At 41.3% G+C, this 25,267-nt stretch overlaps 1 protein-coding gene across 1 annotated transcript in view; it reads left to right on the top strand.

The window, feature by feature from the left end:
* Positions 1-24,869, top strand: part of CYREN (cell cycle regulator of NHEJ) — a 99,892-nt gene extending 75,023 nt beyond the window's left edge. Inside the window, exon 4 of the mRNA XM_044088412.1 lies at positions 22,516-24,869. Within this exon, the coding sequence (XP_043944347.1) occupies positions 22,516-22,869 (354 nt within the window). The 3' untranslated portion in view covers positions 22,870-24,869. The remainder of the gene's footprint in view (positions 1-22,515) is intronic.
* The last annotated feature ends 398 nt before the right edge of the window (positions 24,870-25,267 follow it).

Raw genomic sequence — 25,267 nt, 5'->3', positions numbered from 1 at the left:
AGTTAATAATTGTATTTCTTGTGGGAAGCAAATACCTCATAAGGACTTTCATTCTTACTGTATTCCTTGCCTAGGCCCTGACCACGACATTGCTAGTTGTCGGTTTTAACCAGTGCACTATTAAGCATCTATACGATTTTGCATTACACTATTTTGGCAGAAGATTTAATTATGCCATGTCATCGGATAGCCATCTGACTACCAGAATTCACAAGCAACACAAAGAAAAAGAAAAGGACAGGCATCTGAGGTCCAAAACCAATGACGAGGCTTCTTCTAAGCTAGTCGCAGGTTCTCAGGCGCCTTCGCAGCCCCTGACACTCACTACTTTAGACCCGCAGGCCGTTACCAACTCCCACATGGAGTAGCCTAGGCCGCTGGAAGGTCAAGGTATTGGACCTTTGGAGACTATTCCCTCAGATGGGTCCGGAGCCGCTGAGCAGGCATCGGCTTCTGAGGGTGTTTTCAGACCAACTCAATTATACATTAAAACGACTTCAGCTTCAAAGGCAAAGACTAAACCACCCTTAAAGACAAAGAAACAAGTACAACAGCCTCATGGACAGGCCTCCATGCCCAAAAAACAGATGCTCAAAATGGCCAAAGACTTAATTACTTTGATCAGGGGGTTCCCATCCCCTCCTGATAAAAGGCCTAGGCAAGAGACAGAATATGAATCTTCAGATCAGGTTTCCATTTCATCCGATTCCTCTTCTGATCAGGAATACTCTCTTCCTCCCTATGAGGATTCTTATCCTGAAGAATCTATCCCTTCAGCCTCTCCTCCTGAGGATTACTCTTTTGGGGAAACCTTGCATACCATGAGGGAGCATTTCCACTGGGGGAGCCAAGATTTTTCAGAATCTAAGAAAAGGCTCAGAGACTTCCTTTTACTATCACAACACAGGCCCCTAGCTATTCCACCTGTGTTAGACATTGTTGATGATGTATTTTCAGAGTCCAGTCTGACCCCTGAGTCCTTACCTCCAGCTCCTGTTAAGCCGGACAGGTACTACAGGGTCCCTGACTCTCATAAATTCCTTTTCAAAAACCCTGCTGCTGACCCAGAAACCATCTCTCAGGGTCCCAAAGGGGTCAAGGTTTCCGCTGCAAAAAACCCTACCCCCACTGACAGGGATTCTAGGGTAGTGGACAGATGGGGAAAAAAGATTTACACTTCCGCTACCTTGGCTATAAGGGCTTTAAATTGTCAGTTTCATATGCTCGAATATCAGCAATATATCATGTCACTGCTTAAACAAAAAATGTTGACAAATTCTGAATGTGCAGAAAACAAAGAAATACAGGATTTATTGCATGCAGCTGAACAAGCTGGAAAGCATACTTTGCAATGTGGTTTTGATTCTTTGGATGCCTCCTGCAGAGCCGCTGTTATGGGTTCTGTCATCAGGAGGCATGCTTGGTTAAAGGAACAAAGTCTGCCTGATCATGTCAAAGCAAAATTATTAGATGCCCCATTACAGCAGGATACTTTGTTTGGTGTTAAAGCAGAAGAGGTGTTAAAGAAAATGGAGGACAAAGCTAAATCTGTGCAAACGGTTAAGGATTTCTTACAGGTTCAGCCTCCATGTTTTAGCAGACACTGGCCTACAAAGACTTGGTCCTTTCCAGTGTCAGACAGACCTCAAAGGGGCAGATACAGACACCCAAGAGGCAGATCCCAGCCCCAAGGTTCGTACAGGTCTAAACAATGAAATGCTTCTACCTCCAAAAGTGGAGAAGACAAATCACAACTATACAGGAAACAGTCCCAGTGACTTCCCCCTGCCTGCACCAAGCACTTATCTTCTGGCAGCACCTTTAGGGAGAAAACTAGCACTTTTTTCTCAAAGCTGGCACATAATAACCCAGGACAAATGGGTCCTAGACATAGTGTCACAAGGCTACAAGTTTCACTTCCATACCCTGCCAAGGGCAAACAGTTGGCCAGATCTGCCAAAACATCAATGGGCAGAGGCACAAAAGCAAGTCTCATCCCTCATGAACTTGAGAGACATTCAACAAGTACCAGAGAAAGAGCAGGGACAAGAATTTTATTCAAGACTGTTCTTGGTACCAAGAAAGGACAAGACCTGGAGACCATTACTGGACCTGTCAATTCTAAACACATTTCTGGATATACCAAAATTCAAACTGTTGACTCTACAGCAACTTCTGCCCATGCTGGGCAAGAAGGCTTGGCTTGTGACTTTAGACCTAAAAGAGGCATACCTGCATGTCCCAATCAGACAAACATGCAGAAGATACCTTAGATTCAAAGCTGGCTCAATGCACTACCGATTCTCTGCACTGCCCTTTGGCTTATCTGCTGCACCCAGGGTCTTTACAAAGTGTCTGGCACCAGTAATTGCATTCTGCAGACAAAGAGGAATACAAATATATCCTTACTTGGATGACTGCCTTATTCAAGCAGAGAGCAAGGACATTCTACTACAGCATATGGCGTTTGTAAAGAGATTTCTAACAGGCCTAGGGTACACAGTCAACGAAAAGAAATCAAAACTAGTACCCTCTCAAGAGATAATATTCCTAGTTGCAAGCTTAAATACAACTGCCCAGATGGCTTATCTCACGCCAGACAAACAAAAGCAACTTACTACCTATTTCAATTTCAATCTGTTGGCAACAAAGGCCCAGTTATCTGCAAGAAACATTCTGCAGGCTTTGGGCTTCATGGCATCCTGCATTCTACTAATTCCGTATGCGAGACTACATATGAGGAAACTTCAATGGTACCTAAAAAGCGTTTGTACTCAACATTGCCACAGCCTGTAAACAATAATTATCCTCATTCCCTGCCTGCAACAGGAGTTTCGTTGGTGGGCGAAGGCTTGTCACCAGAACAAGGGACAGCCATTCACCTTACCCCCAGCCAGGCAGACATTAACAGCGGATGCATCAGATTATGCCTGGGGGGCCCACATGGCAGGAAGATGTATTCAAGGCACATGGTCCGCAAACCAAATGCATCTACATATCAATCAAAAATAGATGCTAGCTGTTCAGAATGCCCTGAGAGCCTTCAAGGACCTACTTCATCTGGGACAACTACTGATAAAGACAGACAACAACTCTGTCATGTGGTATATAAACAAGCAGGAAGGCACTCATTCTTACCCCCTTTGCAGACTAGCCATGACTCTGTGGGACACAGCATTGACTTACCAAGTATATCTGCAGGCGCAATTCCTGCCAGGAAAGATAAATACTCTGGCAGACGAACTAAGCAGAAACCTCATGGATCCCCACGAGTGGAAATTGAATCCACAAGTCTTCAGCATGATAACAAGGAAATGGGGATGCCCGGATATAGACCTGTTTGCCTCTCCTCACAACTACCAACTAAAAAGATTCTGCACAAGGTCTTATCACAGACAAGCATGGAAAGTGGATGCCCTCTCTTTCAGCTGGTTAAGCTTAGCAGTATATGCCTTTCCTCCACTGCCTCTCCTCCCCAAGGTACTCCTAAAGGTCAGACAAGAGAAGCCAAAGATGATACTGATTGTCCCAGACTGGCCCCGCCAACACTGGTACCCAATCCTAAAGAACTTGTCTCAATGCCTGGCTTGGACCTTGCCTCAAATACTTCATCTACTATCCCAACAAAACAATCAGATCCTGCACAGCCAATTAAAGACCTTAAATCTGGCAGCATGGCGGATAATGTAGTGATACAAAACATGCCTCTCACTAAAGCTGTAATGGATGTAATTTTGGAGGCCAGAAGGCCTAGTACCAGAAAATCATACGCTGGAAAATGGAAGACATTCTGTGCTTGGAACCAGGCACAAGGAATTGACACAGCTGTACCAAATATTCCTCAGATTTTGCAATACTTAACTGAGATGCTGGACAAAGGCCTATCCTTTTCATCAGTTAAAATTCATGCCTCTGCCATTTCAGCTCATTGTAATACAGAGCCACCAATCTTTTCTCATCCCTTGTTAAGGCAGTACCTCAGAGGAGCCAAAAACTTAAGGCCTCCAAGATCATCACCAATACCTGCATGGGACCTCAATTATGTTTTGGAAAAACTCACCCTGCCTCCTTTTGAGCCAGCCGCTACTGCTGATATAAAGATGTTCTTCGTTCCACATTGCTGCAGTCCTAACTATTGGGTAGTCCGCTGTCCAGTCGGCCCAAATACCAGAGTATATGGCTGACGTCGGTCAGGGCGCATTAGACTGACGTCAGTACGTCAGGGTACTAATGCGCATGACCGACGTCATATCCTCAGTCTTTTTTGCCGCATGGTCCGATGCAGAAGCAGTTTCGCATCCTTTGTTCAAGCAGTTTCTTAGAGGGGCAAAGAATATAAGACCCCCACGTAGAGCTCCTACTCCTGCTTGGGATCTCAATTTTGTGTTGGAAAAACTTACTCTACAACCTTTTGAGCCTGCGGCTACTGCTGAATTGAAATACTTGTCATGGAAGACTGCTTTTCTGTTGGCTATTACTTCTGCAAGAAGGGTGTCTGAGTTGCAGGCCCTTATGGCAGTAGAGCCCTTTTTGATTTTCCATAAGGATAGGGTATCATTACGTACTAATCCTTCCTTTATGCCTAAGGTGGTTTCTAGTGTGGCTTTAAACCAAACTATTCATTTGCCTACTTTTTATGCAGACCCCCAAAATAAAGGAAAAGATTTTGCACACTTTAGATGTACACAGGCAATTGCGTTATTATTTAAGCAGGACTAAGGATTTTAGGCAGTCTCAGCAGTTGTTTGTTTCTTTTGCTTTGAGTTCACAGGGCAAGCCTGTGTCAAAACAGACTATTTCTAGGTGGATTGGGTTTTGCATTGCATTTTGTTATTCCCATCATGGCAAGGAGATTCCAGCTGGGATTAGGCCTCATTCCACTAGGGCTACTGCCACTTCTACAGCATTTCTAAGGGGGGTGGCAACTAAGGATATTTTGGAGGCAGCTACTTGGAGTTCAGTGCATACTTTCTCTAAGCATTATCACCTTCCTCTCTACTCTAAGTCTAGGGCTGGTTTTGCCACAGCTATTTTGCAAGGCATGTTGTCAGCTCCTGCTTCTTTATGATTTGCCAGCCTCCCTTTCCTCTGCTTTGGGATTCTACCCAATAGTTAGGACTGCAGCAATGTGGAACGAAGAACATAGTACAGTTTTGTACCTACCATAAATGTAGATGTTCGAGGATCCACATTGCTGCAGTCCAATTTACCCTCCCTCCTTCCCCTCTGTGTTTAGGGGTGGTTGTGTAGGTGAGGTTATCTGCTGATATTTTTGTGTATATTTTTGTATATAATGTACATATTTTTGGTGCAGGTATTTTGGGCCTTGTCTTTTTAGGGTATTCTGACATCTGGGGCAAGAAAAGACTGAGGATATGACGTCGGTCATGCGCATTAGTACCCTGACGTACTGACGTCAGTCTAATGCGCCCTGACCGACGTCAGCCATATACTCTGGTATTCGGGCCGACTGGACAGCGGACTACCCAATAGTTAGGACTGCAGCAATGTGGATCCTCGAACATCTACATTTATGGTAGGTACAAAACTGTACTTTTTTATCTTAGAAAACAGCTCTGCTCCTAGCAATAATCTCTGCAAGACGAGTCTCAGAGCTACAGGCACTCATGGCTGTGGAAACTTTTATCATTTTTTATCCAGACAGGGTTTCTCTGAGGACAAACCCGACATTTATGCCTAAGGTAGTGTCCAGTGTGGCCCTTAACCAAACTATTCATCTGCCTACTTTTTATCCAAACCCACAGAATAAGGGGGAGAGAATTCTGCATTCTTTGGACATACACATACAGCTATGCTTCTACTTGATCAGAGCCAAAGCTTTCAGAAAGACAGAGCAACTACTAGTGGCATATGCTGCAGGATCACAAGGAAAGGCTATCTCAAAGCAGACTATTTCAAAGTGGATAGGCCACTGCATTCGTTTCTGCTATTCACAACATGGCAAGCTAGTGCCTAAGGGCATTAGGCCACATTCAACCAGAGCAGCAGCCACTTCAGCAGCCTTCCTCAGGGGAGTACCAACCAAAGACATCTTAGAGGCTGCTACCTGGAATTCAGTGCACATCTTTACGCACTATCATTTACCACTCTACTCTAAATCCAGGGCAGGCTTTGCCACTGCAGTTCTGCAGGGCCTCATAGCCACTCCTAATGCTATTTAGCTCCAGCCTTCCAACCTTAGCTTTGGGATTCAACCCAAGTGTAATGACTGAAACAGTGAAACACAAAGAACGTAGTACAGTTATAAATGTAGATGTTCGAGTGTATTCACTGTTGCAGTCCAGGTTACCCACCCAGCACCCCCCATATGTTTGCTGCAACTTATCTGCTCTTCTCTAACCTATACAACCTATGTGGTGTATTTGCTTATAGATGAAGGTATTATATATATATTTTAGTGCATGCATGTTTTATTGGCATTTTATTTAGCCTACCCTTTTGGGGGGCACCTGACATCTGGGGCAAGAAAAACTGAAGAAAATGGCGTCGGCTGCATCTTTTATACCCCTGGCGCACTGATGTCAGGGAAGAGGCGACCGCAACCGACGCCGGACCTAGACTTTGGAATTCAGGCCGACTGAGGGTAGCCTGCCAGCAGGATAACCTAAGTGTAATGACTGCAACAGTGAATACACTCAAACATCTACATTTATGGTAAGTGTACACAACTGTACTTTACACATTGCCTTGTAGACCAGATAGTGTTCACCTTTTAGTAATCTGTAAGAAACAGAATATAATGACAGTTCTTGTACCCCTTTGAATAATGTTTTCTAGAACTATGATTTTTTTCTATTAAAGAATCATTGTTCATTTGTGGGTACTGATCCAAATTTCAGAACATGATTGTTCTTGCATACATCTAATGTTTAAATTAAAAACATGTTGCATTGTAGTTAGCTTTAAATTAGTTTTCTAAGCATCTGAAATACATGACTTATTGTTTAAAACATTCATCTTCCAGAAGTGAAATGAGATTGTTTCTTTCTCTTTCACAAATTAGCGTGCAAAAGAGCATAGCCTTATTTTTTTACATTCAGGTGTTTCCAGAGTCACAAAAACAAACATTTTCACCACACTAAACTATCGGGTGGATAGCCATACAGAATATTATATTTCTAAAGTAGCAGAAAGTATTACAAGAACTAAACCAACGTGGGAATGGAGAAAGGAGATTCAGCAGATAGGGATGACTGCAGTTAGGGGTACAGAGAATAGGCAAAAGGGGACTGAAATTTTCTGAAGAAAGCTGACAAAAGAACCAAAATAGTGGAAGCAAATAGAGAGGGAATGTTAGTAGAATGTGAAGAGGCCAAGACTACATTTAGACTGCAAGCTAGAGACTGCCTTCCCTATCAAGGATTGATAGAGTATAGCAAAGAAAAAAGGAATATGGGGGATCTTAAATGACAGACCAGCAGTGGTACAGTTTTTAGTAGAATATAGAACAGAAGTTGCTGTTAAAAAAGGATAGTTAGTAAGGCATGTAAAATATTGCACAATAACTGTATGAATCAATCAGGGGAGGTTAGAAAAGATTGGGAAGAGAGATCGGATAAGCAATTCACAAAGAAACAGTAAGATGATGTATGTATGATTCCTAAATATGCAACAAAGTATAGAAGATTTAGGATTTTTGGTTGTAAGTGTTAGTATATTATTTTTCATTTAACACACAACCACTTCAGTTAATAATCTAAAGATCACTCACAGATATATTGAAATTACTTGTTTCTAATAAGTTAGATTCCCCCTATCAAATTTCTACATTGATGTGATTATAGCATAACTTTTTTGGGGTCTCTTCTCCTGCTTGTCACTTTAATTGCATGAGTAGTCCTCCTTTCAAACAGCATTCCAGCACAATATGATTATGCTGTAGGTTACTATACAGAGGGCCATAGCCGGCTTTAGGCACCAGCGAACCCTGTGTTTGCTGGGGGCCCTCAACTACAGCAAGTTATCTTATCCTGATATTTTGTTACATATCTGTAAAACCAACAAAAGCTAGTGTAGCATTCTTATATACTTAATAAACCACATGGATAACTCTTATTTATACCGTCTTTAAAATTCAAAGGTATTTCTGGTTGTAGTAAGTGTTTTGTCAAGTAACAGGCATCAGAATTCTATTAAATATTTTACCACTGACATAATGCCGATGGGCTTAGTTAAATCCTGCTGTTGGAAATTTTCTCCACTTGCTATACCCGTGGCTGCAGGGGGGGCGCCCATTAATCATCCTTGACTGTGCTGGGGTCCCACAAAACCTGCTGCAGGTTGGGGAAGAATGAGGAAGAAAACATTTATTCATTCACTAATTATGCTCTTTAACCCGAACAGGGCTGTGATATGACCCTGATAGGATGAAGTTGATAATGAACATGAGCAAGGTAAGCACTAGAGAGATCAGCCGCCCAGAGTGACTTATCTTGGTGCAAATTTTGGATTTTAAGAAGAGCCGATACTTCCGATAATCGGGTATGGTTTTGTCTTTCGGGGAGTTTAATAAATACAAGCATAACACCAGATAGTATAACTCTCAATTCCTTTGCTTGAGAATTCAGTGCAATCCCAAAAATAATAGAGTAAAGGCTCAGAATCAATATTTTAAATGTTACTGTAATGCACTAACAACACCTTTTGCATCAACATGTATTTTTGGACCATATGTATAAAACACAGATGTCTGGATTGACTGACTGTTTGTAATCCTGAATGATTTACCAGCAAGTCAAACTTTTTGCGAAGGAGAAAGCAAGTGTATGAACAAAATCAGGGACAGTGACAGGTATGCATTACTGCTCAATGAGGTAAATAAGTGACTTACCCCTGCTTCTATTTGACGACTGCTGAACAGCAGTCACTGATCTGGCGTGGCAAGTACCAGTGTTGGACAATATATTGCTATTTGCTGAAATAACTACAAAACTAGGACTGCTATGGCTTATGCTTGTGTGTGTGTCAAAAATATCACTGATTTTTGTATGTGCATGCACCCAATAATGCCAGGACACAGACATTATTCTTCTGGGTATTAGTAAAAAATATACTTAACAAGTAATTATATTTCAAAAGTAAGACATAAGATATATCACAGAAAATTCAGACACTTAGATTTCTTCGGGTCTGGTGGCCCCCACTCAACAGACTGCATAAATGGATACTGAGGGCTCCTTTAATCACCCTTGACTCTGTGGGGACCCCCACAAACGCTATTGCTGGTTGAAGAAAAACGAGGACAAAAAATGTTTCAGTTTTCTGTTTGAGCTGTTTAACCTGAACAATGCTGAGATATGTCCCTTTTAGGATAAAGCTGATATTAGCCTCTGGTTTTAACCATGCCCATTCTAAAACCAGTGTACAGAAAGCTGCTGGGGATCTAGGGATTGTTTGGTTATTACAACTTTAATTTTCATCACAATCAAACCTTAGAGGTGTGCACATGAAGTCATTATAGCTTGTGATTGAGCTGAGGACAGTGTGGTCATTGTTTATTTACTTTTCTCACAGACCTCAGAGGTGTAAAAAGAAGGTTACTATAGCTTGTGTAGGGGTGGTGTACTGTCTAGGAGCAACAAATTAGAATATATTACTGAAATCATTCTCACAGTCACAGATCAGGCACATATACATGGGGCTAACTTTGAGGGTTGGGGTGAGGAAGCATGCTATGTATACATATGTCAGCCATCACTTGAAATATATGGCTAAGGCAATTTAAACCTCTGCTTTCATCCTAGTCTAACACCAGAAGGATGTATAGGCAGTGACTGTATTTTGTGGGGGGTTAGGGAAGGAGGCATTATTCCGAGATAAGACCTATGTATTTCCACAACTGGCTTGTTAGTTTATTGTGAGCTACTGTTTTGTCAGCTTTGAACATTAAGCCTTGGGCACAACTTGTGTCTTCCTGGAAAGAAAAAATAAGACTGAAATTCTTTTCTTTTTCACGATTTTTGTTTAGGCCACCATTGGAGTAAAATGCTGAGAAAATGCTTTAAAATGCATCCCAGGGCACAGATATTACCCCTATGTCTTTGGGGGCACCAGCTTAATTGAGTTATTTCCTAAATGGTTATTACTGTGCTGTGTTGGTCAGGAAAGGAGTGCTGAAAGAATGCAAAGAAAACTAAAGCTGAACAGCAACAGTGAATTTCTTTCCTTAATAATCATTTTTGTTCAAGCCATTATTGGATGAAAATGTTATGTAAAAACAAAACGCTTTAAAATGCATTTCAGAGCATATAGAAAGTTATGACTTATTGAAAAAGCTGACAGTAAGGCAAAATGTAAGAAAAGGAAGAAAAAAGTAATGTGCATGGTATGGACAGCCCAAAAGGGGGTGGTGGATCAGAGGAGAGGACTGGATGGTGTGTGTGGGGGTGTTGAAACAGTAGGCCTAGTCATGACTTCATTTAAGTCGAGACCTGTACGTATAGTTGTTGTAATGTATCAATGTTGCAACTAAATGCCAGTAACTCAGTGCCAAAAAGTGCATTGTCATTCCCTTTGACAAAAATGTGGTTCCCATGAACTACCACATAGGCGGTAGTCCACTAAACACCAAAGGTGTGATAAGAGACCTGGGGACACAGGTTGACAGCAACCTCTCGTTTGATAACCACATTGCCACTGTAGTCAGAAAGTCCTTCTATGTGGCACATCTCATTACAAAAGGTTTCTCATCCAGGAAGAAATAGGTCATAATCCCTCTCTAATCGTCCCTCATTAGACCTGTTATAGAATACAACGCCTCATTTGGTATGTACCTCACTAGACACCTACAACAACTGGGAAGGCCACAAAAATACCTCACTAAGAGGATCTTAGGCCTTAGACACATGCCGTATATGGACAGACTCAAAAAACTCCAGCTATACTCCGTCTCTTATCACCTACTTAGAGACGATCTCTGCTTGACCTACAAAGCCATGTCTGACCCAGAGCTGCTAGATATGCTACACCTAAAGAAATCCCATTCCCTCAATGCCACACGCTCCAGGGACCTAAACCTCATTGCCACAATAAACAGAACATGCTGGAGGGACAGGTTCCTAGCCCAGAGACTTCAGTACTCTGGAACAAACGTCCCATTCACGTCAAGCAGAGCACTTCACTGGCCCTCTTTAAGAGAAATCTTGACAAGTGGATGGGCAATAGGAATTTCACCCCTGGGATCACTTCAGTGGCCTTACTTGACAGGGGCACTGGGAAGTAACTTTGGGCAGCATGATGCCAAGGAATATTCTTGGGCTAGGCTTATATAGGCTCCAGGGCAATTATCCTAGTACACACCTATGAACATGTGAACTGTAAGTTTCCCTTTGTCAGACAGGTCAGCAAAGTGTGGTATATAGGCTTGTTGTAATGTAACAGCTTGTAGCTAAGGTCGGTCTGTGCATACTACTCCTAAAAGTTTGCAGCACAAACTAAAAGGTTTCTTAGGAGGTGTGGCATTGACAGGATGCTATACTGAAAGTGCCTAGGGGGCCCCCAACTTGACATTTGCTGGGGGCCCCTAAAATGCTAACACAGGCCCTGCAGAGGGCTTGCCATGCCTAAAAGTTTTTTTTCCCCCAGAATCTAATGATGCTATTGGAATTTTAATTCTGTGTACTTTCTTTGATGATGCACTGTAGTATATACACCTATAGTGTGGTGCATTATTTCTGTCATCCATCTAGGACAGTCCTCACTCTGGATGGAGGCATTATTGCTCTTATAATCATGCAAGTCCCTTGCTAATGTATTCTGTTTCTCATAGTCAGCAGTTCTTTTCCTGCTCATTTGGCTTTTCCTTAACAGCCTGGACCAGATTCCAAAAGAATTGCTCTCAAGTGTAAATGAATTACTCCAGTAAGCCTATCCTGATTCCAATAGACTTTCTCTCAGTGTAAGCGACTTGCTTCAGTGCAAGGTCCATCTATAAACAGGCTTACAGTGGGGACCAGATTCCGAAAGACCTGCTCTTAATATAAATGATTTTACACTAGTATAACACACCAGAGTAAGTCACTTACATTGAGAGCAAGTCTTTTGGAATTGGGTCTTCTATTTAAAGAGTTCTGCACAGCTTCAGAAACCATTCTCTTTAACTGTACCTACTTTTCCTTCATTTCAGAAAACTGTTGATCTCATTCATTCAGGATATTTCTACCCATTCTGTTGCACAGCTATGCATATATGTCATACATTTTTTAAGCCATGTCCATTTCATTGGAACTTGGAATATCATATTTCATAAAACACCTTAGAAAAATATTTAGCTGAAATTGATGTAGAACTGTCCAGGGAAACTTAAGTGATACAGAAAATAGAACAAGACCTTCAGATATGGCCTAATCTGAAAGATCAACGTGATGACTAGAGGGTAGTTATCAAGATGAATATTTTCCCCTAGCATTTTAAATTTAATCGGTAATACTTAGGTTCATAGGTGTGTACTAGGCTAATGGCCCTGGATGGAGCCTTTACAAGCCTAGCCCATAGAAGTGCCGCCCAACGTTAGTTCCCAGTGCCTCTATCAAGTAGAGCCACTGCAGTGATCCCCAGGGTGAACTTTCTATTTCCCATCCACTCATCAAGATTTCTGTTGAAGAGGGCCAGTGAGGTGGTCTGCTTGACATGTATGGAAAGTGTATTCCAGAGCATGGGCAATCTCTGGGTTATGAACCTGTCCCTCCAGCATGTTCTGTTGATTGTGGTAATGAGGTTGAGGTCTCTGGAGCGTGTGGTGTGGAGAGATTGTGATTTCTTTAGATGTAGCATTTCTAACAGAGCTGGATCAAACATGGCTTTGTAAATCAAGCAAAAATTGCTTCTTAGTAGAGGATATGAGACAGAGGACAGGTGTTTAAGGCCTAGGATCGTCTTCGTGAGGTACTTTTGTGGTCTTTTCAGCTGTTGCATGTGTCTAATGAGGTACATGCCAAATGGGGCATTCTACTCTGATTGGCCTAATGAGGGAAGAATAGAGAGAGAGAGACGACCTCTTTCTTCCTGGATGTAAAACCCTTAGTAATGAGATGTGCCACATAGAAGGACTTTCTGACCACTGTGGCAATGTGGTGGTCAAAAGAGAAGTTGCTGTCAACTTGTGTTCCCAGATCTCTTATAACGCTCCTGTGTTCAGTGGACTACCATCGATGTGGTAATTCATGGGAACTGGGTTTTCCCCAAAGGGGATGACACATTTTTTGGCACTGAGCTTAAGGCCATGGTTCTGACACCAGTCGTTGGTCTCAGTGAGGCTTTTCTGTAAGATGTCAACATCACTTGGAGAGTTAATAATACCTCCCAACTTGCAATAGTCTGTGAACTTTGTCAGCCAGAATCCCTTTGTGTTAGCCTGGACTTCAGAGAAGTAGATACCAAACAGGAGAGAATCCAGGACCGAACCCTGTGGGACTCCACTCGTGACTGGTCGGCAGTCTGACTTGGAGTCCGCTGCTTTCACACTGTGGGTTCCATATGTGAGCCAATTTGCAGCCCACATAGTGATGTAGGGAAGATATTAAAAAAAAAAAAAAAAAGTTTTGTTACGGTTGATAAAATAGTCAACCACTTCCTATGGGGTAACAGAAATCATGGATAACATTTAACTTAAAGAAGACATCCTGACAGTACCCAACATTGAACAGTGCTGCAGATATTATTTGTCAGTGAAATCATGTAACATAGTAAGAAAATGAAGTCTTGTTAGTATGTACTAATTTGCTTGTAAAGCATTCCCACCTTTGATACCATTCCCCACTCTGGAATCATAGAAAAACTCACTAAGCTAGGCATCAACCCTTATATCACTAGGTGGCCAAAAAATGTGTCGTTATCCCCTTTGGGAAAAACACAGTTCCCATGGATTACCACATTGATGATAGTCCAATGAACACAGAAGGCGTTATAAGAGATCTGGGAACACAGGTTGACAGCAACTTCTCTTTTGACCACCACATTGCCACTGTGGTCAGAAAGTCCTTCTATGTGGTACATCTCATTACTAAGGGTTTTGCATCGAGGAAGAAAGAGGTCATTGTCTCCTTCTTCTCTTCCCTTGTTAGGCCAGTCGTCGAGTACAATGGCCCATTTGGCATGTACCTCACTAGACACCTGCAACAACTGGAGAGGCTGCAAAAGTACTTCACAAAGAGGATCCTAGGCCTTAAACACTTGTCCTATATGGACAGACTCAAAAAAACTCCACCTATTCTCTGTCTAATATCGCCTACTTAGAGGCGATCTCTGCTTGACTTACAAAGCCATGTCTCACCCAGCTCTGTTAGAAATGCTACATCTAAAGAAATCCCAATCCCTCCGCACCACACACTCGAGAGACCTCAACCTCATTACCACAATCAACAGAACGTGCTGGATGGACAGGTTCATAACCCAGAGACTGCCCATGCTATGGAATAGACTTCCCATATATGTCAAACAGAGCACCTCACTGGCCCTCTTCAAGAGAAATCTTGATGAGTGGATGGGAAATAGAAAATTCACCCCAGTGATCACTCCAGAGGCTCTAATCGACAGAGGCACTGGGAACTAAGGTCAGGTGGCACGATGCCAGGGTTATCCTATGGCCTAGGCTTGTAAAGGCTCCAGGGCCATTAACCTAGTACACACCTATGAACCTATTAAATGAATAAACAAACTATACAATAGAAGGAGGAAGCTACTACATGATAGAGCAAAATCCCAAAAAGGGAAGGCATCTCTGATCAGTATTAGCAAAAAACTACGGGCACTCATAAAATCGTCTAAGGCCAGCTTCGAGAGAAAAATTGCACAGGACACTAAGGATAATCACAAGGCTTTCTTTAGTTATGTTAGGAACCTAGGTGGGAATTCCCAGATATGCTCAGAATTAGTCCAAAATGACAAAAAATACACCAAACCCACAGACATTGCCAACATCCTAGCTGACAGGTTCGGCGCAAACTCCCCACCAAAAGGGCAAATATTTATCCCAGCAGAGTGCTGTCCCCCTGACATCTCAGATGCTCAGGTAAGAGCTGCCCTCTCCAAAGCAAAAAACACAGCATCAATGGGACCAGACGGTGTCCCGGGCTGCGTCCTACATGAACTCCAAGAAGAGCTAAGCCCAAACATAAAACTACTGTTCAGTCTCAGCCTTACTACAGGATATGTACCCAAAGAGTGGCGTACAGCAACAGTGGTCCCTCTCCACAAAGGTGGTGCCTCAACGGATCCTGGAAACTATCGCCCCATAAGCCTGACTAGCTTGGTCTGCAAAGCTATGGAAAGGATCATCATGGACCCCATAAATAAAGATATTGGCGACCTACAGACACTTTGAAGCAGTCACCAAGGCCATTGACAAGGGGAAGGTGGTCCACACAGCCTACCTGGACCTCGCAAAAGCCTTCGATACAATACCCCATTCGGGCATTATAGATAAGCTCACCAGCTTAAATATAAACGCCTATGTCACTAGATGGGTTGCAAACTGGCTCAAGGACAGAACCCACATGGTTAGAATTGCTGGAGCCATGTCAGACTCCAAACCAGTTACAAGTGGCATCCCACAAGGCTCAGTCCTGGGACCTCTCTTGTTCGGTATATATTTCTCGGAGGTACAGGCCAACACGGAAGGACTGTGGCTGACTAAGTTTGCAGATGACTGCAAACTGGGCATCATAATCGACTCTCCAGCCGACACAAGCATCCTCCAAAAGGGCCTCATAGAAACAGACAACTGGTGCCAGAGCCATGGCCTCAAGCTAAACGCCAGAAAGTGTATAGTCATCCCCTTTGGCAAAAACAAAATGCCCACAAATTACCACATAGGTGGTAATCCATTAAGTACAGAAGAAGTAATTAGGGACCTGGGGACCCAAGTTGATAGCAATCTCTCATTTGACAACCACGTGGCCAAAGTGGTTAGAAAAACATTTTATATAGCCCACCTAATCATGAAGGGATTCACATCTAGATCAGGGGAGGTCATCGTGCCTCTTTACTCATCACTCATCAGGCCCATAATTGAGTACAATGCCCCTTTTGGGATGTACCTTACCAGACACCTGCAGCAACTGGAAAGACCCCAAAAGTACCTCACCAAGGGGATCATAGGGCTCAAACAGATGCCATATGCTGCCCGGTTAAAGAAACTCCAGCTCTACTCAGTGGCATACCGCCTGCTCAGAGACTATCTGTGCCTGACGTATAAAGCCATGTCCAACCCGGAATTAATGGACATGCTGCACCTCAGAAAATCCAAATCCCATCGAGCTACGCGCTCGAGTGACTTGAACCTCAGCACTGAAATAAATAGGACATGCTGGAGGGACAGATTCATAATCCAGAGGCTCCCTTCACTCTGGAATAAAATCCCAGTCCAGGTTAGGCAGAGTCCCTCATTGACTCTCTTCAAGAGGAATCTTGATGAGTGAATGGGAGATCGTAGGTTTACCCCGGGTATCACTTCTGTGTCACTGTTAGACAGAGGCACAGTATACTAACCTCGAAAAAGGGCATAGCAAAATTAATTTAAAATGGGTGGCGAAAGCCAAGCACACTCTGGCTAGGCTTATAAATGCCCTAGGGCAGATAGCCTAGTATGAACCTATGAACCTATAATGCCAAAACATCTGTTATAATTAATGCAAATCTGTGACAATGGGTCAAAATTTTGAATATTATGAAAGAGAAGAATGTAAGAGAGGTGTGTGTGTGCGCGCACGTGTGTACTTATCTTCAATAATCAGAAATGTTATTAAGTTTTATTATTTATATTATGTAGTAATATTTATATATATATATATATATATATATATATATATATTATATATATATATATATGTATAATTTATATAATATATAATTTAGTGTCAGAGATAAAGATGTTCCATAATGTGACCTTGTTAGATATTGGTAGACCTATGTGAGACTGGGAAGATGAGATTCAGTGAAATGCGATATGGCTTAACCTCTTTCTAAACTGACACACAGTTCTCTTTACAGCAATACAGCACAGTGTGTAATCTCCTGGTGTCATACCTCTATGTCAGACATGATCATAGGTTCATGGGTATGTGCTTAGATATGCAGTCAGAAAGATCATTGAGAGCATAGCCCAGTTTCTCAATTGCCCCCGATGACTGTCTGATTAATTGATTTGCTCAGAGTCGCACAATGGGCAAATGAAGACTAGCATATTAAAACCTTGGACTACAGGAAGCAGGTCATTAACAGCTCATCGCCTTAATCCTCTGTGCCAGTTGTATAACTGATAGATGTTTTAAAGGTAACACATATATTTTGGCTTTATTGTTTTGGAAATTATGTATTTACATTTTGTTTGTGTTGACAAAATTTCTTATTAGAAGTAAATGGAAGAAGACTATGCTGTACAGGTATTTGGTAATCTTGTCACCAAAAATGTCTTAATTACTAAACTTTGTTAATAGTTTTAAGAAAAATGATAAAAGCAATTTAAGTATATAAAAAAGTACAATGTGGAAAAAATGCCATGGTGTCTACATTAGTTTGATGCTATACCTTTCATAAAGTAAATTATATAGGGGATGTTGCATATATACTTGGATTACTATAAGTTTAGACTTGCACAGAAAGGTCCTTCTAAAGACACTTTGCTGGTGTAGAATTGCAAGTTGCTGAGAAATTGCACAGAGGAACTCTCTGGAAAGCAGCATTAGACCGTGTATCATGTTTTCTCATGAAATTCACTAATTAGAATAGGAAAACAGTGGGGTGGGGGAAGTTGGAGAGGCATGTCATTCACCATATGTAAGAGAAATAGTAAGATAGCCCACAGAATTACAGTCAGACTGGCACAGAAGCAGGTTGTATGTCTGTGCTGTTAGCAACCAAAGTTCTGGAGCAGACGTGGGCTACAGGTAGGCTGTCCAAGGGAGATAAGATGAAGCAGCTGATGGCCATCTCTCCTAAGCCAGGGGAAAAGTTTCAGGAACTCAGTGCTTGTTTGACCTGTGGTGGGGACCAGGAGTCTCCCAGCATATCTCATGATAAAATGGGAGGGGGGCAGCTATGGAGTATAGACAGCTCCCATTTAAACACGGGTGACACTCCATGAGATTCTTTGCTAAATATTGAGCAATAACAAAGTTAACTACCCTAGGAGATGAGTCCCACTTGGTAAAAGATTATTTCCACTAGTATCTCGAAGGGAATCATTGGGAGATATCGGACTGGGTGAACATGTATGCCAGAAGGTAGAACCTGAAGGCAGTGTATGATTTGGTGGGGACAAGCAAAAAAGAGAAAAATTAAAGATGTAGCTGCACAGGGTGGGTGGTTTGTCCATTTTCAAGCAGCAACAAAAGGCCTACCCATGAAAAAGAATCGTAGTGGTGCATAATGAGTTTGAAAATGTAGGATTCAGCTTTGGTCAAGTAGCAGACACACAGTGATATTTACAGACTGGTTGTACCTAGGACACTTTGCTTATTTGATTCAATATACAGCTGGACAGCTGTTCAGACCTCAGAGTTTTGGATTTATTTGGTGTCCAGGAGTCATCTTAAAGGATGCCTTATCAAAGTTTTGAGACTGTACAATCTGAGTCTGAAAACTCTGAAAAATTAAGCATGGTTCCCCAGCTGCAACACTAAAGTACAAATCTCAGTTATACAATGCACTGTTAATGCAGGGGACTGCACTTCTCACACTCCTTAACTTACAGACCACTGCACCTTGGAGAAAGGGAAATTCTCCGAGATACAACAGTTTAGTGTATATTTCCAGCAATCACACTTATTTTCACACAGTTTTAGGACTTGCACTATTGGGTCTCAAACATACAGTGGAAACTCCAGATAAAGGGAACCCAATATTAGCATGATGATATGTATCCCTGTAGAAAGAAAACCAAATCTGGTATTAACATAATACCATGTAATAATTTATTTGCTGCACTGTTTGCTTAATATCTGGTTGCTGCACTTTCTGTTGTGTTCTGTAAGTTGGGCTAGCACTTCCCTTCACCCACTCAAATTACTTTTTGGTAGTTCTAAGTAAGGGAGAGGAGTCAAGTTCATACTTACAAAGCATAAGAGAAAACAGTTGCATCACCACATGCTAATGCATTGCTCTGATGTGCTGCCACTTCAGTAGCATTCAGAAAAAACAATCACGTATGTTCACTAAATTATCATGTCATAAGAAATATAGTTTCACACAGGATCGTAGGTGGCAGACCTAAAGGTTTCTTTAGCAAAGTATTTAAAATGTTTTGGGAGGGTCACTGAAAAGCAGCAGAGTAAGTCCTATCCTCATACATCAAGGAAAAGAAAACTTTAAGTTAGTGAAGTAAACTCTAGTAACAGAAGCAGCTAAATGAGAAGACAAGTAATTAGACAAAGTGAGTTGCACGTACGTGGGAAAAGTGCAAGTCCATTGAAAAAGGAGGAAATGTACTCAATTGTCATGACAAAACTCATTGAGTTGTATAAATGAGTTTGTGCCTCCTTTCCTCACTACTGAGTGATGTGGAGTTTGGTTATGCAAATTAGGTGGTATGCAGTGCACAGCTCCCCACTTCACCTCTGGCAGGATTGCTTATTTTAGTGGTAGACTTGTTTTTAAAACTTTGCAGGATTGACAAACTGTGACTTGAAGATTTTGGAGTTGATGGTTTATTAAGAAGCAGAATAATGAACACTAATAAATACCATTGTAGGAAATGGAGCAGTAAGAGGAGAGATGACAGCTGGCTTGCACTTCATATAACATGTACTAGTGGCTTACATGCTTCAGCAGCCATAGCCATATAAATGCATATGCATCTTGACAGTAGGTGAATATCAGAGAGCTGTAATGTATATATGCTCTTTTAACTGGTTTGTTTTCATTTAAACTGTATAAATAGTCATGAGTGCACAAGGAATCCTGTTGTACTATCTGGCCTGCATTAGCAGCAGTATCTGCCTCCTTGTTATACTGTGTGGTCTGTGTAGTCAGGGAGTGTTTTTCTTCCCCTATCTACTCCAGCAAATGTATCTGTGGCTGTTCACATTCCTTTTTAAAATGTACCCTGTTTATTGTGTAAATCTGTGACAATCACTGTAAACACTGTAATTAAAATTGCTGTGTTAACAGCACATTTATCCCTTGTTCTTATGAAGTAACTCAGATGAACTCTCATGTGTGACTTTCAACATGGTGTTTAAACATCTTAACAGTCACTTGGAGGGCTAACTCTGCTGTTATAAACATTGACTAGCTTGGGGTTTCAGAAAGAACCCTGCTGCTTACATTAAGGTCTTCTGTAAAAAAATAGCCCTGTTTTTACAGTACGGTATTTTGAGATTCGGAAACACATTAGCTGCAATGAGGAATGACCACATTATTGGCTAATTTGCATGTCTCTGGATTGCTGTTAACTACTGCAAGTGCAGATTAGCACTTTCTTGCTGTAGTTAAACTGGCAGTTTATGCATCACAGTGGCACAGGCACCCTCCATTCACTTGCTCATACACACACACAGCCATACACCCATACCTGTCCCTGTTGTCAGAACATCCCAATGTCTTGTTTTTCCCTACCCTTTTTCACGGATGATTAGACAGTCAGTAAATGCTAGACATTACAGCTTCACATCATTTATTTCAGTAAATGCATGCTAGTGCAAAAGCTGTTTAGTGGTTTTCCAAATTTCTTGGGGAAGTAATTCACATCTGTCTTCGACTGAGTACGTTTGTCCCACTTTTAGTTTTGGCTTTGTCTAGATTTCTTGTGCTGTGAGTTTGAGAGATATACTTCCAGTTCTGTGTCCCTCTCCTCCTTATCCCAGGAACTGTTGCAGACATTGAATAATGCCCGTAATCTGCCATATTATGTTAAAAAAAAAAAAAAAAAAACTTGCCGCACAACCTCTTTAGATAACACACCTGGTTAAGGCTGTTTCCAGTGACAAGGGTGTAGGGTTCAAAGCCTTTTCTTCCCTGAGTACTTTTTTTTTTTTTTTTTTTTACATTATAGCCCTGATGTCTAGTGGTAGCATAGAAGACTAATATCTTTTTTGTGAAGTGGGAAAGTACAGGGTTAGAATCCTTAAAAGGCTCTCTGTAGTATCCCTGGTTCTCTGCTTTCTTTTTTAATCGACTACCTTTACGTGGCACTATGTGCAGTATCCCTGGTGTCTAGTGCTCCCGCTGACCCACATTATGTGTAAGTGCAGTTAAGGCATAAGATGAGTTACTTCCTGGTGCCTGTTGCCCTCACCTCTCCATCACCAGTATGTGTAACTGGGCTCCCTATTAAAATGTCGGCACTTGAAATGCAGCAAACTGATGCTGAAAAGGGCCAAAATGTCATCAAGATGAGCAAATCTCAAATATCACTTTTCTCTTTTAAATGTCTTTTTTGCAGGGGGGGGGCCCTTACACCCCCCACCCCCAGACTATGTATATCAACTCCATGATCACCATACCTTAAAGAAAAGGGAATATTCTAAGAAATGGCCACCTTTGACTTGATATATGTAAGCCCCCTTTTTTCTTTTTCATGATTCAATCTCTGTGTTTCAGGACTTGCAGTAGAGGGTCCCGACATTTCAAATAGTTACAGTGTAGGTGCCATTAAGACACAAGATGAATGATTCTTTGGTGTCTAGTGCCCCCCCCCACCCAAGTGCCATTAAGGTACGATAATGTAGAAATATCTGAGGTGGCTAGTGGTCCCTCTGACTCAAGTATTTAGACTTCTTTCTGTGGCTTGTGTTCCCTCCCAAACCATTGTTGCAAGCTTTACTTAGTCTAGGGGTGAGGAAATAAGACAGCCACCCTACCCAACCATTCTCAAACACACATTCCTACACTCATTCTACACTCACACAAACACACACTCCTAACCTCTCCCCAGCTGCTACCTCCTAAATACACACACACACACACACACATATGCAGCCCCTCACATGCACATAAATGCACCTCACCCCAAACATTACCTAACCACTTAACTCCCCAGCTGTTACCATGATGGATGAACACTGCCTTTTGGCCCCATTTTTTATGTTAAGCTGTGTCTTTATTGCACCTTCTGAACTGTCGAGGCTTGCATGCCTTTTTTTTTTCTTTTGCCCTTTTTCCTTTTAGGTAGCCAGTATAATGCAGCTGGCAGCTGTGGACAAACACACTGCTGTACACAGCTGATTCAGAGTAACAGTGAGATTGCTGTAGTCTAGTTCTGTCCACTGGTTCAGTCCTGCAACAGTAAGGTCCCACTTCCTCCCCATGCATGTCATTGGCTGCTTCAGGCCATTTCACTAGCTAGGCATTCCAGTACCCCGACTTCCTTGTGGAACCTGTCAGAGAATTAACTCTCTGCATCTGTGAAGCTGATATTACAAGCAGCAGCATTTTAGGGACACCAGACAAGTGCTTCATACAGATATAATGAATGCCACTTAGACATCCAAGAGAAGTGTCTATGTATATTACTATCTGTGTTACAATATTTAAGAAACGTTTATTATTTCTATATTTTAGGTGGCCAAATCAAAATGGAAGAATGATGAATCTGGGGATATTGTTGCACCTGAAGCAGAGTCCAGTGAAAAAATTCATGTATCAGAATCTGACTTGGAAAGTGAGCAAGACAACTCTGATCAGGAAACATCTGTTTTGAAATGTGTGGAACATTCTGCTGCAGAATTACAGGATAAGAAACAGCGCAAACACCCAACAGAAATACTCTGCCCTGGGCTGAACTCTCTTAAAGTAAATCAATCTTTGCATGAAAGCGTCGACTTTACCAGAAATGAAAGAAAAGCAGATCATGATGATGATGATGATGATGATGATGATGCAATGAAACTTGTTAGAGAGATTTTCTTTAGCTAAGAGTACACTATAGCATATCCGGGCTTGCTTCTGTTCAGAAGGAAAGGAATAGCAAAACATTTAAAAAAGAAGAGGGTTTTTTTTTTTTACTGAAGAGGTTTACTTTTTTTATATTTTTTTCTTACATGCTTTCTTGCATTTAAGAATGCTTTCAGGTGTTCAGAATGTAAGTTATGAAAAAGTCTATGATACTTATGTCTACTGCTTCATTGTAAACATTGTTTTGAAGGGAAAACAAAGTATATTTTATATATTTATGTATTTATTTATGTTTGTCCCATCTTGGAGATTTTTGGCATCTCTGTTCTTGAATAGACAGACAACAGCAGGGTCAAAGAGAGTAAAAAAAAAGCCTGACACACACACACGCTTGTGTGTGTGTGTGTGTGTGTGTGTGTATATATATATATATATATGTATGTATACACACATACACATACATGTGTGTGTATGTGCACACTAGTCATACAACACACTGCCAGCTAACTTATTACTGCCGGTACATCCCCGTAAGGATAGAGGGCCCACACCCCCCCCCCCCCAACTTGTTAATCTCTGCCAAACTTTTTGTTCCTTGGAGACAGATAAAGACACCATGATAGTGCCATGTTTGCCTATAGTGTCTTGTGTACAACACAGTATCCCTGTCCTTGTCATACCTCATCACACACAACATCAGAACAACATCAGACACACAGTTTCTTATGTATTTCAGCCCAGCCCCTCAAACTGGAACCACTAAACACTGGACCAATGCATGTTCTCAAATAGCAGAACTAGACGCATTCAGTTTTTTTTTGAGACACATTTGTTTGATCTTACTTCTAGGTAGCGTCACTGCGGCATTAAATCATAACATTTGGGTTTACTTACCAGCAAAAGTGTATGGACAAACCAGTGTTGGTCACTCCACCCCACACTCCACCAAACTCTTCCAGTGTTCAAGCTGCTGACTTATCTCTGGTTGTCTGGATCATAGTCAGGGCTTCATCCACCTGTTCCATAGAGATAGGTACATAGTAATTTATTTGGTGGCAGAACCCCCATATCTTGCCAGTAGTAGTGTCACTGTTTCCATATACAATGCTCTGCATTGAGAAGGTGTCATTAAAAGCTAACCTATTTTTGAATCAGTCACTTCAGCTACTGGTGTTTTACCCTAATTACTACAGTGTTGGAGCGTATTTATGATGCAGTCTGTATCATCACAGTTGGTTGCAGTACTATACTGAAAGGGCTCATTTTTTTTCAGAATACTGGATTGACTTTTTGTGGTCTTTGTGAAGGAAAATGCAGATTTCTCTGTTACTTATCAAATGCTGTCAAGAGTGGTTGGCTGATAACATTACCTTTTGTTATGATTAGTTTAACAGGACACTTCAAGGTCCTGTTCAGTTTCATTCTGCAAGAGCTGCAGCTACATCTCTCAGTTGCTCAGCAGGTAACACATTTACCTTTGAAGCTATGAAGACCAGAAGACTGAGGTTCTGTTCCTTCCCAAAGTACTTGCAATTTGTTATTCCATAACTGAACCTTTAATGCAAAATAAGGGCAGGTGTTTCATTCCTAAGGTTCCATCTCTCAAATGAGGTGTTAAATTGTGGTCCTGTTTCCCTTAGTTGATAGGGATTGGGTAGCTGTGAATACCTAAAACAGTAGGAATCCTAGAGAATAGTACACCAGCAGTCCAAGGAACAAAGCAAATGGTGTGGAAAACGCACTATTTTTGGTTTTGTTGTTTGTGGAATCCTAAGGTCGACTTTTCATTTAGTTCTTCATTTAGTTGTGAATATCTTTTGAAAAAAAATAGCTGATATAAGGAATGCAGAAAACACTATTTTACTTACTTACTTTTTTTTTTCTTGACTGGCATTACTAAAATGTATTTTATTTGCTCACTGTTTCAACTTTATTGCTGCCACACTGTGATATTTGTAATTTATTTTAGATCAGCTTTTTGTAATCATTTCAGTTGTAAATTAAAGCCACGGAGCTCTTGAGTTTATGTGCACCACTGTATCTGAGAAGATTTTAACAGGCATTAGGTGTATCTTCTCCATATATGTGACACACCTCGTTTCATTAGTAAATTGTTAGAAGTGATAAGGTTGATGTCTGCAAAGTAGACCCAGCACTTGCAGGAACTGAAGATCCAGGGTGTAAAAATTACTTACCAATGTATTTATTTTATTTATTTTTATTTATCTCTAATTATTCATGCACTTTACTTTTCTGATGATGTTTTTGAAGGAGACTTGGGTACTTTGACCTGTTTCTTCATACCCCTCACTCAAAAAAAAGTGCGAGTAAAAGTAGTTTTGTGTATATATATATATATATATATATATATATATATATTTCACAAGATGAGCTTAGTTGAATTTTTTTCTGAAATTCA

This window comes from Protopterus annectens, chromosome 11.part0 (genome assembly GCF_019279795.1).
Source record: "Protopterus annectens isolate FY-2018-M chromosome 11.part0, PAN1.0, whole genome shotgun sequence".
Taxonomy (NCBI): Eukaryota; Metazoa; Chordata; order Ceratodontiformes; family Protopteridae; genus Protopterus; species Protopterus annectens.
The sequence above is the reverse complement of the archived record's forward strand: the minus strand, read 5'-3'. Positions and strand labels throughout refer to the sequence as shown.